The sequence below is a fragment of the Colletotrichum destructivum genome, chromosome 8 (assembly GCF_034447905.1).
Source record: "Colletotrichum destructivum chromosome 8, complete sequence".
Taxonomy (NCBI): domain Eukaryota; kingdom Fungi; phylum Ascomycota; class Sordariomycetes; order Glomerellales; family Glomerellaceae; genus Colletotrichum; species Colletotrichum destructivum.
In genome coordinates, this window is record NC_085903.1 from 1714010 (window position 1) to 1731891 (window position 17882).

Consider the following 17882-nt stretch of genomic DNA (forward strand, 5'->3'; position numbering starts at 1 on the left):
AAGATGGAGCTGTAAGGCCGGGTTCGTCCGCGTCGCCGCCCTCGAGGACGAGGACCGTAACCCCTGACGAGGCAGGCGAGGACATTGACAACGGCGGTGCAGCAGTCGAGCTTGACCTCCGGAGCATAGACTTCGGACGTGAGGGTCACGGTGGAGGACGTGTTCGTAGGTGTGGCACTGTAGTTTGTGATTACTGGTAGGGTACGCGATGGGGCAAAGGGTAAGCAGAGAAAGAGAAGATAGAGACAATATAGGGGTCAGAAGAGTGATATTTATTGCTAACGAGCTTGACAATAACGTTGTGATTGTTGGCACTGTCGAGCAGGTACGTCTGGCCGTCGTACGGCTTGTCGGGCGTCGGGCAGCTTCTAGGTGTGTGAGACGGTGATGTGACTTTGCCGTTCTCTCTCTCTCTCTCTCTCTCTCTCTCTCTCTCTCTCTCTCTCTCTCTCTCTCTCTCTCTCTCCCATCTTGACTTCGGGGTCTCTGGTGCTGCGTCAAACTGCCGCTGCCGGGCTGAATAACCTTAGCATCTCGTAGCTCAGTCGACTCACAAACACGCGCCCACGCATCCACCGCCGAGGCCGAGACCCGCTTTCAAAGAAACCGCCTTCTTCCTCGCCTGCAGACGACGTCTCGTTCTACCAGATCCGACGAGAAACTCGCCATCATGGTCTCTGAAGCCACCCTTTCCTAGTAAGCTCCCGTCAAGTCGCGAAGGAACACAGGAAAACAACGAAACGAAAGATGAACCTCACTCCCATAACTTCCCACCTTCTGCGAGACGCTAAACTCCGGGTCGCTAAACACCGCCGACCGCACCTCTTTGCGCGCGGAGCTTAGCCATACCAAACTTCCTGGATCCATTGAACCTCGCCGCTTTTCATCCTTGAAGATCAAAGACGCCAGAGTCAGCTTCAAGGGCGACTTGTTCTTTCCGATATACAAGCCCCAAGCCTCGCAGGAGGAACCCTATACCTCTACCGTGCGAAACACTTTGTTCACTGGGGGCATCGCCCAATCGGGAAGCCAAAGTTGACAAATGATAAACGTGATTGGCTCGCTGGTCTGGGGAAGCATGGGCAGGGATCAACCTCCTTACCGGCGGGTTGGCCATCACCATTTCCCCCCTGTGATCAAATTACTCATTGCAAGCAGTCTCAATAACTAGTGAATGTGTTGTTTCTTGGTCAAGTCTGCATCCAAATAGTCAGTCAGTTAATATGTATGCTACTACTAATACATGTTTATACACGCAATGCCGCCGTGTGAGCGGCGTAACCAGTTTTGTTTTGTTGTATTGTACCATTTCGTTCGTTCATTTCATTATTTTGCCGAGCCAGACGAGAGCTCAAAAACCAAGTGCAAATCTCAGAGCCAAGATCGCAAACTTTGCTATCATCCCCATGAATCTTGCTTTGCTTTGGGTTCTGTTCTCTTTCCAGCTTAGTGCAGCTTCTCCTTGAGATAGATAACTGCCGCGTATCCTGCGCAGCATCGCGTCGTCATTCCGTGAGAGCACCACGGGCACTTCACCGCCGTTGAAATAACACCACTGACTCCTAGCCTTCGGTCCTCGACTTTGGCGTCCGGATTGGCCATGCACTCGTAGACCTTGCTCGGCATGTCATGCAAAAACTTGCAGCTGCAGCATTCCACCAGCATCTTGGCAACTGGTTCAGGGGTGCCGTTGGGTGGGACGATGGACGGGCGCGACAAGCGATTGGATCGCGGGCCCAGAGGGCCTTGCACAGACTTGCGAGCCTCCTCGAGGTAGCTAGATGGGCTCGCCGGCGTCTTGAGAGACACGATCGACTTTCTTGCCGACATGTCGGACGGCTGCGAAGCCTGTGCCGCTGCCTTGGAGGCTAGATTGCTAACAGACCCACGCTTAGACGAGCGCGGCGGGGGCTGCGGAACGAGAGGTCGGGGAACCAGAGGTTGGTGCTTGAGCTTGGGGAGGAAACTGGTATCTAGGGCGAGGTCTGGGCTTGAGCGACTCTTAGTCAAGCTCAGGCGACGCTGGACTGTGCACGAGGACTCATCCACCACCGACGCCGGCGCCGGCAAAGCGACGTTACCAGCCTGACTCTGTTGCTTCTGTCCGTACTCCTGAGGACTGGCGAGAGATGCCGACGTCAACGGTGAGGCCATAGTCGACGTTTTGGAACTCTCCGTGTGCGTGGGAGTAGGGTAGCTCTGGGACGAGTCGTTGTCCTCGGCTTCGGCAACGCTAGCTTTCCTACCAAACCTCTCCGTCACAAGGGCTTCCAGCTCATTTAGATGAGCCTCATGGTTTTGGACCGGAATCTGAGGAGGGAGGCTGATCCTTGGGTTCATGATGGTCGGCGAAGATGTCAGCATGGCCGTGTGGGATTGCCTATACGATCTCGTATCGTCCGAGACGACCACAGTCTCGTTGTCCACTCTTCCAATCTCTCCATCAACCGATGGCAGTCCCTTCTCCGACTGGGGTCTCGATGAATCAGGAGTGGTGGCTGGCGACGGAGAAGGCAAGCCCTCTTCACACGACGACATGGATGACCTATTGGTTGGACGAGCCGACGATTCCCTTGACGGCATGCCGGACTCGGCAGACTCGGCAAATGGGCGTACAGCCACGCCTGGGAAATGTAAAGGCTCGTCAGTTGAGTACCGAGAGCTTGTTGCCGAGTCAGGTGTCATGGTGGTGTCTCGTGCGGGCCGTGAGAAGTAGCTGGAGACCGGAGGCTTGGAAGAACTTGGCGATGAAACCTTGTAGAAAGCCGCTTTGGCGGCATCCCGAAAGCTCTTGAGTGCGGCTCCAGGAGTGGACGGAAGCCTGTCACGCGATGTTGATCTTTCTGGAGGGAGAGGTATCTCCCTGGGTGTCATCCTGGATGCCGGTGGTCCCTGGGAGGTCGAACGGTCAAACGAGCCTTGACGGGGACTGCCATGTGCCGGAGGCGTGTAGGGAAGACGGAAGGTGACAGTAAAGTCGTCGCCGTGGGGCGGCTGATCGTCATGGACGTTGAGGCCACTGAGAGAGCCGTTACGCAGCTGGAAGTTGCCACCCAGAGGACTGCCCTCGGAAGACGACGGTTGCGCTTGAGATTGATGCTGTCGGTTGGCCTGGGGAGGGTAATGGGACTTGGCAGATGAGACACGAACCTCGTCCTTGAAGCCGTGGATCGATCGTTCTCTGCTTTGCTGGCGGGATTGGTGTACGTAGCTCTCCCTCCGCCGGCCTCTCTCTTGTTCTAGCACAAACTCGCTCAAGGCGTTGGGAGGTTCCAAAATATCGTCATCGACAGCATCGTCGCGCTGCTGTGAGGCGTTGTCTTTCCACTGCTTTAGGTTGCTGATATCCGGCACGGGCGGTGCAGTCGGGGACACCAAGGGCTGGCACCATGACGGTACATGCATAGAAGCGACCCGTGGTGGTCTTGGGTCAAGGGCGGTATCCGCCCGATGATTGTGTACTTCGAGCTGCGGGCTGAAAGAGGACGATCGCGGGAGTCCCGGAGGCGTGAATGCTGGTGGCGTAACCGTCACGTCGGGCCCAAATGAATTCGCCCGCTGGTTTGTCAGAGAGGGCGGGGGAACAGGCTTTCTGAAAGGCATGCCGGCAGCCTCCTGTCTCTTCTTCTCAAGCTTCAATCCGCCGATGAAGCCCTGCTCATCATTGAGCTGATGATGACTGGGTGTCTTGTTACCCGTCAAGGCGGCCTTGAGCTGCATCGCGACCGAGTCGGATCGCTGCCTGATGTGGTGGGGACGGATTGGCGGAGGCGGGTCATAGAAGGCTTGAGCACTGGTCGACCTCAGCCTGTCATCGGCCAACACGGTCGGACTGGAGATGGATCTCGAGGCGTTCGGGGGTTTCGTCGGGGGAGCTTTGCTGAGTTTGGCTGCCAGCATCTTTTTGACAGACTTGGCCTCCTTCTCGGTCTGCTTCTCCAAAAATTCCTTCTCCTTCTTGCGCATCTTGGCCTCGTTCTTTTTGTCTTTCTTCTTGTTCTGACCAAATGACTCCCAGCTTGGAGAGTGGCAGATGGAAGAAGCGTCGTCTGCGGTCGGCTCCTCGCAGACGTCGACGTCCAAAAATGTGACCGTCTTATGCTTGTGGTCGTGCTCGGCAAACTCGTTGCGCTCGACTTCGCGGTCGATTTGGGTTTTTGTGTTGGATGGGGGAGGCGGCACGGAGATGGAGAGAGAAGGCAAGGCAGTGGCTCGGCGCGCGGATTTCATGGCAGAAGGCGGCAGGTCTGTCTTCTTGACGGGAAGTTGAACAGATGACTCCCTTCGGCGAGACTGCAACGGGACGATGGGCTTCACCTGGGGCGGAGGATGGACGGTGGGAAAAGGGCTCAGTCTCGGGGGAGACTGGGGCAGACGGGGCAGATTTGAATGTCGTTGAAGAACTTGCTGAAACGCCAGGTGAGAGGGATGGGTGTAGACGGGCATGGACTGGTGGTGCCCCTGAAGACGCTCGAGCTGTAAGATGAAGCGTGTTAGTGGGTGGGAAGGTACGGTAGTCAAATTGAGGTGGATGCTACGCGGGGCGGAGGCGTCATGTTAGGGTGGGATGGGCGTACCTTCTGGGCGTGTTCCAGATCCAACATCTTCTGAAGGCTGTCAGACCGTGGTCTTCCCCTTCGCGGCGTGTTAGAGTCATGCTGAGCGGCGGCGGTGGCCGTCATTGTCGGGTATTGAGGTCTCGGAGAGGGATTGTTGATGTCGTGGGTGGAGTAGTGGCGTCCAGAATGGGGGGGGAACGGCGAATTAGCGGTCCTAAAGTGTGGAAAGAGGAGGGGGCGATGCTAAGAAAGCCGTCCTTGTATTGTCATAATCCTGATGCTGGGAGTTTCGTAAGGCGTTTGCTAAGAGAAGGTGGCTCAATAGTGGCGGCATAAACAGTTTGTGAAGAGAGCAATGATGGCGGCCAGCAGAACGTGGCAGGCAATGGTGAATCAGGGGCGTTGCCAGTTTCTTCGTAGTGGATGAATGAATGGCGACAGGTGCGACGGGAAAAGACGGTGAATGAAAATGGCCACACAGAGACGACGAGTCGAATTAATTACCTGTTGACGGAGCAAGAGCCAACGTAAGGCAGATTGGCAACGTGGCTGTGGAATGGGGAGAAAAACAATAGGAGGAAGAAGACAAAAAAGAAAAGGAAGCAAAAAAAGAGTACAATGGTCAATGAGGACGGCTGCGGCAGTCTTGGTGAAGGAAAGAAGAGGGGGAAGCGATTTCGAGGAGAGGAAAGAGCAAGCAGGGAAACAGGTAGTAAGTAAGGCAGGTTGGGAATTGGGACTGGGGTCCGGCGAGACTAAGAAGAACTCTCGAACGAGGGAAGGAACCATAGATGGGGATGTAGCTTCTTACTTGGAAAATGGATCTACCTACTGGCCCTACTGTCTTTGCGCCTGCAGTTGTAGGTAGCTGTGTACAACATTGACCACATGCAGAGGACAGAGCTTATTACAAGGCAAGGCGAGAGGAGGAAAGAGAGAGAGAAAGAGACAAGGAGAAACAGAGACACACATGCCCACGACAACAAATCTCGTCACGTCTCGTTTTTCTGCACGTCCGCCAGGTCAGGAAAGGAAGGGCAAGGCCATGGCCACGGCCGTTCAGCGGTACACGGACTGATGCAACCAACATGCTACCGTGAGATGGCCTCTCCTCACAGACATTCGACATAGGCAGCGCAGAGAGCCGTCGAGCCAGGTCTACCGTCTGGGATAGCGATCAGCTCCTCAAGAGTCCCAGATCAGGTCTGGGGCGAGAACCGGATTCAAGAACAGGTGCAGCAGGAGCAGGTCCAGGCCCGGGCCCAGGTAGAGAATAGCACGCGACACTGCAGCCCAGGTCGGTACGGCGGTGGGGGAGACAGCATGTCCTCGCATGTTGGCGGACGTCTTCTGTCCCTTGCCAGCGCGGATTGTTGCATGGAGCCGATGCGCTGGAGGAGAACAAATGTACCTTGCCATGTGCTCTATCATCATGGGCATATTGCCTGATTCAAAGGAGCAGCGTCGGCGAGTTGCATATCGGCCGTGAGGGAGCGAGGGACCCAACGGAAGTATCAGACGGCCTTTCCGAATGACTGAGATGCTGCTTCACATACGACGCCAAATCCTTGAGCAGGCGAGACTGGATTTCAGCATATTCCCTCACCCACACATACAACAATCCGGAAGCACCAACAATGCTTCTGAATCCTAGAGAGTTGCAGCCATGCCTCGACACGGAATACGAGCTTTGATGATGTGCGTACTGCCTAGTACCTAGGTACTTAAGGCACCCACAGGACCAAGGTACCGTTTTGTAGGAAGAGGATAGCTCCAGCTCGACAAGGGATCGCTGCCACCGAGACGTTAGACACCCCCCTGGACTCTGGCTGATCAGCAGCTACCTAGGTAGGGAGGGACATGCAATGCATCACTGGCGGGATGGCCTAAGCCCAACACGGACGGCTATTTTCGAACACCCACAGGCGGTTGGGCCAGTACAGATGGAAGTGGACGTTTTGTTTGCCGGCAGGAACATCAGGAGCAAAAGCGATGGAAACAAGCTCTTTTGTTTCTCTACCCCTCTCTCTCTTTCTCTATTCCGCCCCCTCTGCGACTGCGACAAGACACACAGGACCGCCGTGGCGTGTCCGCCTGTTGGCGCCCGCCACTAGCCCGCCCGGCTTTATTTCCTTGGCGTCACCTGAAGTTGAAGCTGGGCTGGCGACAGAACGACAGCACACGCCTGTTGTTGAATGAAGCTAGGTTGCTTTACACCATCCGTCCTGCCCGTTAAGCTTCCATCACATCCTTCGTCCGATTACCTCTCTCGCCTCCATCTTGCGCCATCAAAGTTATGCTTCTCGGGTTTCTCCAACGCCCTCCTCATGCGGAACGCCCAAACCCAAAAGTCAAGACCCCTGGGTCCTGGCAGCACCATTCGTCTTCTCGTCCCATCCACTGACAGGTCTACTGCACGTCGTCCACTACCATCCGCTCCCACCCCACCACCAGCGCCGCAGCACTTCCTGTCTCTCACTCTCTGTCTTGATCTTGCTTCCACCGCGCATTTCCATCCGAAAGAAGGCGCCGGCAAGTAAGCGAGAAACGCCAGAAATAGCACCCACTGCAGTCGGCCTGCAGTTCGGACACGCCTCCGTCACCACCACCAGCAAGACAGGCGGACGCAAACAACCGCAACAACACGCACTCTCTGCCCTGAACACCATCCCCCTGCCTACCCTTGTTCGCGGCGCCGTCCAGCTCCACACGTCACCGTGCCGGGCGACCCCTGGCTCAACCTCATTGAAATTGCGTCCATGCAGACCAGGTCCCTAGAGTCTGGAGAGCACCTGGAGCACCTGGGGCTAGTCCCCTTCGGCCACAAGGAGTCCGAGCTTCAACCTCACTTCGCACTTCAAACCGGAGCCGCCTCCCTTCTCATGACAGAGCGCACCGCGCACGCACAGGCTTCGGCTCGGCGCAAGCGTCAGAGCCCTACCGCAAGAGGTCCCATCTCTGATCGTCCGTCGCTCACCCGTCCGACCACCCCGATGGCTTGCAGGACTGCCGTTGGCCAGTCGATGCAGACCAGCATCTGCGTCTTTCGACACTTAACTCAGGCCGTGAGCTGTCATGACTTTCTCGACAAGAGGCACGTATTTGCATCGAACGGATCAGCCCACCTGCGCTGTATTGGCCACTTTCGGCCTCGTGGGTTGAGCAGGAGGTTATATTCGCCTACTTAGACATTTTTTCTATCGATTTACACCAAGAACGCCATGTATGCTGGAAGCATCTTCCAGACCCGTGGGTGTGGTGGGTCCGCCCAGACCCTCTCTTAAAAGCCAACAGGTACAATAACCGCCCGCTGCCTGACCATCATGCCGTGGTAATATTTCGAAAGCACACCTGCCGTATTGCGCATCAAGCCAGCAAACCTAGCTTCTGCTCGTCCTTTTCTCGTTCTGCCGCATACGTTTCTCCACGGACTCACGGGCCGGGCTCACATGCATCCAAACCTCGTTGCCCTCGCCCCAGTTGATCAGCCCCGACGGCGGCATGCCTGATCCTTCCCCCTTCCTGAGCAATACTCGGCGCGTGTGCTGGAGCCAGCCCTTCGCCCTTAGGGTAGCCTCGTTGTCCACTCTGAGACGGACGGCGATCCATCGATCGTCAGGGCGGTGATCGTGCGTCACCACGGCGAGCGGTTCTGAAGGCGACTTGGTCGTTTTGAGAATCTTCTCGTCGGCCCACGTGTTGTACTTTGTCTGCTCCGGCGGCAACGTCATCTTGAGGAACTCGAGCGACGGCGAGATCGTGAGGTAGATGGCCCTAAGGGGGTTGACCAGCGTCTTCATCAACAGGTCTGTCCATGTCGAATACAGGATGGCGAAGTCGGTCTGCGAGAGATGCGTCGATCCACGAATAGTCATCATCCAGGCAGGGGCGTCTTCCGCCCTCGCCTCGTTGCAGATGTCGACGAGCCTATCAAAGTTGTCCTGCCAGTGCATAAAGGCTTCGGATCCGATCGACAGGAGTGGCTTTCTGACGCGGTGTCGGGCGTCGTCTCCGGCCCGAGGCGTGGCAGGGCCCCAAGCGTCGAGGATGATGCCCTGGCCGACCCAGGCGAACGATTCCGTTCGCAAGGTCTCGACCGTCGTTGCCCCGCCGAACGAATGGCCCATGACGGTCACATTGTCGAGAAACATCCTGCCCTTCCAGTCCTCCCACATGATCCCCGTGAGGCCCTGGGAGCTGGAGGCGACGTTGCCCTTCCTCCTCAAATTTGTAGCTTCCACCTCATGCCCCCGGCCGCTATTGATGCGCCCGAGAATGCGGTAGGCCTCCTCCATCTCCGCCATTCTCATCTCGATCTGGGCCGTTCTCAATTCCGTGTCGACGCCGCGGGCGTTGTGGGGCGCCGTATCCTGGGCGTTGTCCTTGGGGAAGAGATAGTCGACGCAGTAGTGCCGGTCGCTCTGCTTGTCCTTTTTCTTGTTCTTGATCTTCTGGGCGCTGAAGCTCTTAACGTACACCTGAGCTGCCGACGAATCGCTGTCAGACACCTCGCGATTCTCGGGCAGGTTAACATAGGTTCTGGCGCCGCTCCCGTCCCGGTGCTCCACCGCGACGACGATGAAACCGTAGCTCGCCAGCTCGCCGCAGATGGAGCTGTAGCTCATCCTGGAGCCCCCCAGACCGTGGCTGAAGATGATGACGGGGAACGTCGGGCTCGTGCCGGAGCTCGACTCCTCGTTCCGTGCCGTCCGTCCAGTGGGACCCTCGTCGCCCAGCATTTCTTCCGGCCAGTGTCCTGCGAGCTTGGCATTACGCAACGCCGGGAGCTTGGTGAACATGGAAGTGGCGGCGATATAGGCCGTCACCGGCAGGTTCGGGACGCTGAAGAACTTGGCGTAGCCCTTGCAGGTGAGGACGCGCGGGCGCGGGAGCCATCCGACCCGCGAGGGTTGCGACTTGTTCCTGTTCCCGCCTGCCTTCCCCTTGCAGTCGTGCTCGGGGGCAGCGTGGTCGTCCGTCTTGGTCTTCAGGGCGCACGGGTAGTAGACGGCGAATAAGACGGTGTCGAGCCTGAGCAGCGGCACGTTGTCGCGCCTGAGGTCGGAAACCACACGCGGCTGGCTAACGGGCGCCTCGATCTCGAGGAACCCCACTCCATAGGGACCCGTGTAGAACGGCAGGGAGTGGAGGAAGCGTTCCCTAAAGGTCTTGGGCGGGTGCGTCGCCGATCGTCGTTTCCTGTCCTCAGTCGAGGCCTTTTTCTCTCCCGACACCATTGCGAGCGAGCGGGGAGTGTCTCTATTGTCGCAAGTGATCTCAAAGTTGTTTACCGCGTGGCCGCAGGTTGTATTGAAGGTCCTTCTGTTGATGTCTTCGACCGGGATGTTTGAACGAGAGAACGCGGAAGGGTGTTGAATATAGATGTGCGCCGGCCCATGGCGGCAATGGAGGAACACCCGTCGCCAGGGAGAAACCGGGGGGAAGGTGAGGCAGGCAGGGTCCGAACATTCCTGAACCAGACGTGCGCAAAAGTCCCGATCCCGTTGGCTAGGCTCGCTGGCGTCGCGCTTGTCAATTTCTGTCGCGCGGTCGAGTCGAGGATTGGTATTGCCGTGGTCAAAGGGTGGAAAACGTGAAACCGAGCAGTCCGGTAGATGCGCTGACGTCACGATTTGCCTTTGGCTGTTCTCGCTGCACCCCGGATTTTGTTTCTCCTGGTCGACAGGGGTCGTTTTGTCGGGTTGACTGCCTTGTCATGCGAGGCGGGGACGGAACCATGCCCAGAGGAAGAGGTTAAGAACAAAAAAGAAGAAGAAAGAAAGAAAGAGTTCCGTTGATGCTCTTCCAACTTCGCACTGATCATCTCAACGGTAGGCAGGGCAGGTTTCACTCAGCAAGACAACAATCTTGATCTGCGCCACCTTTTCCCTTTCTCCCACTTCGTAATTTCTTGAGCGCCATGTCTTCGGAGTAAGGAAGCAAAAGCAGGTGAGATGTCTCACGGAGCCAATGATCAAAAGTCAAAAATCAATTCCAGTGGCCTGTTCTTCCCACATGGTTGAGGCACCTAGACTTTGCTCGCGCTCCTGTCTTTTGTGGGTATCCTCAATCACAAAAGAAAAAGAAAAAAAGCAAGAAAATACACCTGTCCCGGGTTCCCTGTTCGCTCGTTACCGAGCGTCCGTCGCATGGTGTCGGCCGCTCAGGTCCGTCCATCGAGGTTCGTTAACTCGTTTACCGAGTTCGGTCGGCTTTTCCGATGCAGCAACCTCTTCTCCGGCGGACGATCAGGTTTCGTTGCTTCCCTCGAGTTCCTCGAATTGGTGCAGTGTTCCTGATACTGACGATGGGGCTTCGATATGTTCGGGCATGTTTAGCCGTGTGCTTGACATTGCAGCACTCGAAAGTTCCGCCTCCGTAGGCATCGCCAGATGGGCCGGCTAATCATCGGCGCTAACGCCAAGGATGCGGGCTTCTTTCGGCGGCTTGCCGGATCCTAAATGCAGCGATCCACCGCCGGATGGACAGATGTGGACCGTCTCAGTGTGACTCCCCCAGCGATCCTTAGCCTCACTCTATAGCTCTGGACCGATTGTGGTGGGATGTCTCAATTCTAGCCAGAAAATCGAGTATCCATGTCGTACTGCCATAGCTCCGGTTGGTAGTCCATTGGCAGTCGCCAGTCGGCGGCCATATCCATGAAGCCGGTGAAGAATTGGCTCTCGTTGGGCTGCGTCAGCCCCGCCGAGATGTCCATGAACCCTTGCTGCTGAGTTTGCCGTTGCTGCTGCTGCGTGTCAGACATGGAGAGGCTCGTCATGGAGCCCAGGACGTCGCCGGTGCCGCTGTTGACGCTGCCGCTGCGGGCCGACCCGGGCCCTCCTATTGTGGGCGAGAGGGTGTCCAGAGGAATATTTTGAATGGGTGTTTGGGGTTGTTGAACGACGGCAGAGGGCCCGCGCGAGACGGGGAGCATGTGTGGCGGCAGAGTCGGAGTGTTTGCGAGAACGGAGGCGGCGACGTCGGCGATGACCTTGATGATCTGGTACGAGACGACAGTCTGGTGGCCCGGGTCGTACTTCTCAAAGAAGGATATGACGGTGCGGATGAGGTCAAGGTCACGACGCGCGCGGGGGTTCGTCTTGTTCTGGAGAATGTTGACGAAGAGGATGTCTACGCTCCAGGCGATTTGGTAGAGGAGATATCTAAGCAGGCTACGGGTGAGCTGGGTTTCGTACGGAGTCAGTGGTGTAGCGTAGATTGGTTCACTCACGGCGTATATGGGTGTTCGATTTGATGGTAGTTCAAGAGCGAGATGGCGGCACGTGACGCGCTCACGCACAATGCGAGACTGGGTCCTATGTCCGCGGCCTCGGTACCCTCCTGATCTTCTAGCATGGGCAGCCGGAAGGCGGCGGAGTGGATGGCTACGACGAGTTGGAAATATGTGAAATGCAGCGTCGTCAGGGATACCATCCTGTAATAGTCGCCGTCCAGCAGAGCGTCGACATTGTCGGCACGGATCATCGGGGGGATGCTCTCGCGCCACTCCTGCAGTTCGCCGTCTAGGCGGCGTATCTCGGCCTCGAGCTCGGCCGGGGACACGCCGGTGCGGTGATACAGCGACGAGGCGATACGGCCTTGGATCTGAGCGAGGCGGACCTGCTGGAGGAAGAAGTTGAGTGTCACATCACCGGGGTAGTAGTACATGCTGTACCCGTCGGCCGGGTGCTCCTCAGGCAGGTCGAGAAGGAAGTCGTCGCTAATGAGTGGGGGCTTGCCGATGCGTAACATAAGGTCGTGGTCGATGATGTAGGCCTGCCAGAAGAGGCGGCGGCGGTGTAGGTGATTCACGGGTTCCATGTTCTGCGGGTTTGCGTGAACCAGATCGGGCTCAAGGCGGTGGTAGCCCGCCATCAGGAGGAGCTGCACGGTGAGGCCCATGAGGGTCATGGCGATGTGGTTTTCAGAGGTGAAGCTGAAGTAGAGGACCTGCGGATAATCAGTTGCTGAGTTGCAGCTAGGGAGCGACAACGAAGCCGGGGATGCGGCCCCCTTCCTCTCGGACTCACCGTCGACAACAGTGCCCCTATCGTCATGGGAGAGGGTGTACGCAGAATAATGTTCGGGACCATGCCAAGGGCGTTGTAAATATATTTTTGGTACTCTTCCTTGTTCCGCATGCGATTTCTCTTGCGGAGTGTGTGGGCGATCATAACATTAACAGCCATCCGCCACCCTGGGTCGGCGGGAGGCTGCCCTTGGAAGTAAGATCGGAGAGCAGCTCGCACCTCGTGCTCCTGGAAGGTACGTATGCCGGCGTTCATTGTCACAAAATACTCTGAGAATGGCAGGTCAGCGAGCTATTCCGGTTGTCCGGTTTGCGAACACATCGTCATCTATCCGTCTGTCGCGCGCTGAGAGGCATGGCATCGACGCAAATGGCTTACCGTTCACGCAGTCCATGATGACATGGTTAGGAGGCAGAGGGTGGTTCAGGTCCTCGTGTGCCAGGTACGGCTGATGATGCAGGGCCAGGGCCTTTGGCTGCAAAGCATTGAGAGCATTGGAGAATCGAGAGTCTCCAATTAGAAGCTCAATCTGGGACAGTCCCTGAGGCGAGAGCAGAGAACAGGCACCTGGTGAAGGACAATGTCAGCCAACATGAGTTTCCTGACGATGAACGCACTTTCTCTGCCTATCTCTCTTTCTTTCTTTGGACGGAGGCTCTGGCTCATTACCTGCTGCGAAGACGGTGCTGTCATCAGGAGCGCCTGTATAGTACAGCCTCGCGCCGGTCGACGAGGTAGCGGAGGGCGGCGAAGGATAAGAGTCATGGTTAGCCGACGAAGGACTTGCGCTGCTCGCCTTCCGTCTCGATAAGGGAGAGTGAGGATTCGAGGACGACGTCGTGGTGGCCAGGGGCGAGAGGCTTGCGGCGGCGTCGTGGAAATTGGCATGCTGTAGTTGCGGTGGTGGAGGCGTGGCGCCCTGGTCAGGCTTTGTGGTTTGGAGCTCCTCCACCAGCTTCTCCATCTGGGCCAGTCTCGAAACTACATCTTCGTAGAGTCTGTTGGAGGTCGCAACATGGCGAGTGCGTCAGCCGCGGGAAGCCGATGACGATCGGAGATAAGCATAAGCGTCAGGTCAACCGACCCAGCCCTCTCTCTTTCTCCATCTCTTCGGTAAATAAGATTGGCGGGGCGAGGGTGAGGGTGAGGTTGAGTCTGAAGACTGGACAAGGGTGACTCACGGTCTCTGACGGCGTCCTGAAGAGCGACGGCCTTCGGGCCAGGCGCATTCCAAGCCATACCTCACGCAATTGGAGCAGATTGGCGTTTTGTGGTCGCATCTGATCTGTCGTTGCAGCAACGAGCCGTCCCGTCGGTTAGCCCTATGATCGATCGAACCGTCAAGATGCCACCAGGGGATGGGGGGCGAGCGCAATGGGATGGGGACATCAAACCCCTTACCTTGCGGCGGCGGCATGGAGTGCAGGCCAAAGGACGCGGTCTCGGGAGTGCGTCGGAGCCGCGGTTTGCCGGTTGTCCGTCTGTTGGCGAATGTTGTTGCTGGGCTTCGGGGCTTTGCTCCATAACTTCTTGGCGGGGGCAGAGAGACGGACTTTTCAATGTGCGGGCAGCGTATAAAAGACTGTCGTCGGGCCTTCGTGGCCGGGTAGGGAATCGGGACAGAATCGACCTTCTTTCTACGTTGGGTTGGTTGGAATGTATGGTTACCGAGAACGACGGAGGGGGGAGGAACAGACTGTCGGGACGAGCAAGTTTGACTCGTGGCTTTCTTTGTAGTAGCAGTAGGGGACAGGTTAGAAGAGGGGGGGACGGGGGGAAAGGGAGAGGAAAATAGGTAAGAAAAGGTGGTAGCAAGCACTGCGCGCGCGGGCTTTGCTCTGTCCTTGCTGCTTCGGCGAGGGTGAGAGCGAGGGCGAGGATCGCCGACCGAGTTCTGGTCAATGGGGGGATGCTTGGGTGCAGATTGGAATTGGGGGTGAGCTTCTAGGAGCAGGTGGGTGGTGGGTAGTGGTGGATGGGATGGTGGTTGAGGTACCAACCTAGGTATACGAAAGGTAGGTAGGGGATGGAAATGACTGGAATGAGGCATGTGCAAATTTGTCATGGATTCGCGCGCAAAACGACCCCCTCATGTTACCTACCAGACAGAGTTTGCACAATAGTGCCTTACTGCAACTGTCCTGTGTACTTGTAATCAATAGTGGCATTCAACCTTCTCTTGCCAGCCTGCGACACTACTCGCACACGCTCGGAGAGCGAGATAAATGCCTACGATGTACAGGACGTGTTTATGCTGGATACAATACCTAGGTAGTCACGAGTAACGCCGCCGTGCACACCCTCGACGCTGATGATGCTTGTCTGGTGTTTTAGGGGCGAAGCTTAAATCCTCAACTTTAATCCCGGGCCCGTATAATGGACCAGTGACGACCCATGCGGCTATGCATATCCCTGCCTCAAAAGAGGAATTGATCCCGGGCGGAGGACAGTCGTTTTTACTGTGCACTCCTAGATATCTGTTTGCATTCCCATATAATGCAGTTAGTGTATCCGTAACTTTGGGTTTGGCTGCCATCCCCCATCCCCTCCACCCGTCATCTCCTCGCGAGTCAGTTACCTTTCTGCGAATCGCCTAGCCCGTTCAGGAGCTCAAATTCCGTGACTTCCAAGTATCGAATAGACCTTCTCCTAGTCCCGTGGCTGCTTGACGCAGCGCGGCTGACACAAAACGGACGACTTGTTAATTGACATCAATTGTATCGGACAGCAAGCGTTTCGTAAGCAAGCCATGGACAACGTGGAATGCCTCGACCGGTTGCTAATATGGTGAGGCCATTATCACACATCGGTGTGAGGATTTGGCCGTGCAGTATCGTTCGCACGGCCATTTTGTACGTGCTTGTTACGAACGGGAGTAACCCTGATCCTCCGCCGATATCGGTCATAGACAGGCCGCCCACTCGATTTGATTACTACACACTCCAAGGCCTTAAGGCAGCTGCCTCTCACTATATTATGGGGCGAGTCTAGTCATTGCGTGTCGTGTTTCAGGGATATCCGCCTGTGATCTTAGTAGTAAGACCATCAAGAGGTGCAGAGCAAAAGCGCAACTAAGACGACAGGTTGAAAACGATAGCGCAATCGCAGTCATACAGGCACGGAACGATACGCTACCTAAGTAGGTAGACTGATAAATTACCACAATCTCAGACCACTCAGGAGTCGAACATCTTGGCAAATTGGCATCACTTAGAGATAGACTTTCAGAAGGAAAACCCTTTCCGAGGGTGCGAATCACTGCAGCCGCTGTATGCTCCATCCGTCGGCGATTGGATAGCCATCCATCCCAGTCCCGGTACGCTTGACCTTTAGGGGCGGGCACCAACTACCGGGCTAATTCATCGGCGAGGCAGTTATCCGTTTTTTTTTTTTTCCACACAACTTAACCAGCGTTTACTGTCTGATGTAACATCCTGCCCAGTTCCGTTACTGTGTGGGTAGGTAGTATGTACGCATACACAGTCGTCAAAACGCCGTCTGCGAACAGAGAAGCCCTGTCCACCCGTAAGGCTTTCTTCCAGTTAGCGTGCACAGGCCACAGGAGGAGACAACTGCCGTTCACTAATCTAAATTCTCTGCCTAGGTAATTGTCTGCTTAGTGCCTAGGCAGGAAGGTTGTGCGTAGCATCCTTACACAGCAGCGACCCTTTCAATGATTTGCATCTGCGACACGGAACTCTGCAAGGTGTCAACAGGTTGTTTTTATCATGATTGGGCCTATCATGGGCCTACAGAGGACGATGTCGTGGGTTTCTGGCGGCTGACAGCATTGACTTATGCTTCTCACCCGGTTTCGTTGATTCATCTCATCCTCTCGTCACCGGACTAACCCTTGCAAAATCACGAGCTGGCCGCTTTGTAGCCTGGCGCTCGGATTTAGCCGCTCCAAACGACCGATTTCCGTAACTAGGTAGGTAGGTAGGTAAGGTAAGGTCGGTACGTACGTGGGTAAGTAGGTACCTTTGGGTACAGCACTATGCTGTATCTAGTCGATCAACGAAGAGGCCTCTATTACTAATCCATGAAGTTGGTAGGTATCTACAGAGTACCTATTTACCCAACTGTTGTCGCCCTTGTCATCTGCTGCAACGCAACCCAATGCCACAAGCCCGCCACGTCTCATCAACCTTGGCAGGAAACATTAAGGCCTGCACTGCTCATGGAGCCATCACCCAACAGGTCGGGAGGCTGGCTAGTCCGATGGCCTTTGGACTTTATCACTTCCTCTAGTTGCCCCGGCCGCCAGATAATCGTCTATTTTGGTTCTTTCAGCGTTAACATGGACATCTGACACCTAAGCCATATGCAATCAAGTACGCTGCCTCCAGTCTCTGGTGTTGGGCAAGACCGACGATGCACACCTGTCCCGCTCATCTCGACCCCGCCGTTGCTGAGTTTGCCCAACAATCACTTTGGCCGTCTTCCAGTGCTCGGCGCGACGTGACTCGCAGTGGGGTAAAGTCAAGTCCGGCCGGTCCAACATGCACTGAATGTCGACTATTAGACCGGCTGCTCGAAACTGGGGCATGGAGGCCATCTTCCATTTCTGTCCCTCTGGTCCGGAGCTGTCGGAATCGGACTAGCTGTTGCTTCGCTGTGTGGCAAAGAATCAACTCGACCAAGCCTGTCCGTTCATTAGAAACCGCGATCCCTTTGACGCAACTGCACAAGAACGAAAAGAATTAATGTTCACCTTGGTGATGGTGTCTTATGGTTTTATGAATGGGTCGCGAGACATGGATCATTGGGACGCCATTGGGCAGCGAGACCGCTGCTATCGTCCTCCCTGGTCTAGGGGGGCGAATTCAAGAACTGGGTTTCTGGTACTTTCGGAACCCTGGATAAGACAAACGGGGCTTCGACGTAGAGGGTCATGTCGCCGGCTGAGAGGACACAGAAAGCTCTTGTCGAGAAAGAATTGATCCCTAGGCAAGCTTCATCCCAGCTGAGCTGAGATTGTTCACCTTGCCTCGCCCTTGACGCCCCAGTTTAGACCACCATGATGGCCCTTGTGGCACTTTCAGAACAACTGTCTTGTGTTGCGTGACGAAAACCACCGCCGGGGAGATAACCGACCGACCGCTCCCTCATTCGTTTTAATGAATAAGAAAGAGCCGCAGGAGCCCTGTGCCCGACGTCGGTGGCGAGAACCAGAGTCTCCATTAGGCTGATAGGCTCCGAACCTGTCCCGGCGGATAAGTCGCTGGCAGTGCCCTGGCTGCATGCTCGAGGAGCAAGCCAGCTCTCGAGAGGTGAAGACTGGTTTTCG

General features: G+C 56.1%; 4 protein-coding genes across 4 annotated transcripts; 1 reads left to right on the plus strand and 3 right to left on the minus strand.

Moving 5' to 3' along the window:
• Positions 1-1446: 1446 nt before the first annotated feature.
• CDEST_12368 (uncharacterized protein) lies at positions 1447-5224 on the minus strand (the record flags this gene model as incomplete). Its single annotated transcript, XM_062928524.1, has 2 exons — positions 4578-5224; positions 1447-4476 (listed from the first exon to the last, which is right to left on the minus strand). The coding sequence occupies exons 1-2, from the start codon at positions 4680-4682 to the stop codon at positions 1447-1449; spliced, it is 3135 nt and encodes a 1044-aa protein (XP_062784575.1). The 5' UTR covers positions 4683-5224.
• Positions 5225-6551: 1327 nt separating this feature from the next.
• CDEST_12369 (uncharacterized protein) lies at positions 6552-7337 on the plus strand (the record flags this gene model as incomplete). The annotated part of the gene is made up of 3 exons (XM_062928525.1): positions 6552-6569; positions 6634-6764; positions 6854-7337. The coding sequence occupies 3 exons, from the start codon at positions 6552-6554 to the stop codon at positions 7335-7337; spliced, it is 633 nt and encodes a 210-aa protein (XP_062784576.1).
• Positions 7338-7723: 386 nt separating this feature from the next.
• On the minus strand, positions 7724-10216 carry CDEST_12370 (Putative alpha/Beta hydrolase). The gene has a single exon (XM_062928526.1). The coding sequence runs from the start codon at positions 9794-9796 to the stop codon at positions 7940-7942; it is 1857 nt and encodes a 618-aa protein (XP_062784577.1). The 5' UTR covers positions 9797-10216; the 3' UTR covers positions 7724-7939.
• A 2-nt stretch (positions 10217-10218) lies between these two features.
• CDEST_12371 (uncharacterized protein) lies at positions 10219-14757 on the minus strand. Its single transcript, XM_062928527.1, has 7 exons — positions 13994-14757; positions 13774-13877; positions 13262-13590; positions 12971-13159; positions 12593-12861; positions 11794-12512; positions 10219-11725 (listed from the first exon to the last, which is right to left on the minus strand). Exons 1-7 carry the CDS (start codon positions 14114-14116, stop codon positions 11134-11136), a joined length of 2325 nt encoding a protein of 774 aa, XP_062784578.1. The 5' UTR covers positions 14117-14757; the 3' UTR covers positions 10219-11133.
• Positions 14758-17882: the final 3125 nt, after the last annotated feature.

What these genes read in the sequence shown, in the direction of transcription:
- CDEST_12371 (XM_062928527.1), bottom strand. Translation starts at nt 14,116, where the DNA reads ATGGAGCAAAGCCCCGAAGCCCAGCAACAACATTCGCCAACAGACGGA. An exon ending in TCAGGACGCCGTCAGAGACC is followed by an intron (nt 13,591 to 13,773) that starts GTGAGTCACCCT and finishes GACCTCCAACAG; the next exon opens with ACTCTACGAAGATGTAGTTT. An exon ending in ATCGAACACCCATATACGCC is followed by an intron (nt 11,726 to 11,793) that starts GTGAGTGAACCA and finishes TAGCCTGCTTAG; the next exon opens with ATATCTCCTCTACCAAATCG.
- CDEST_12370 (XM_062928526.1), bottom strand. Translation starts at nt 9,796, where the DNA reads ATGGTGTCGGGAGAGAAAAAGGCCTCGACTGAGGACAGGAAACGACGA.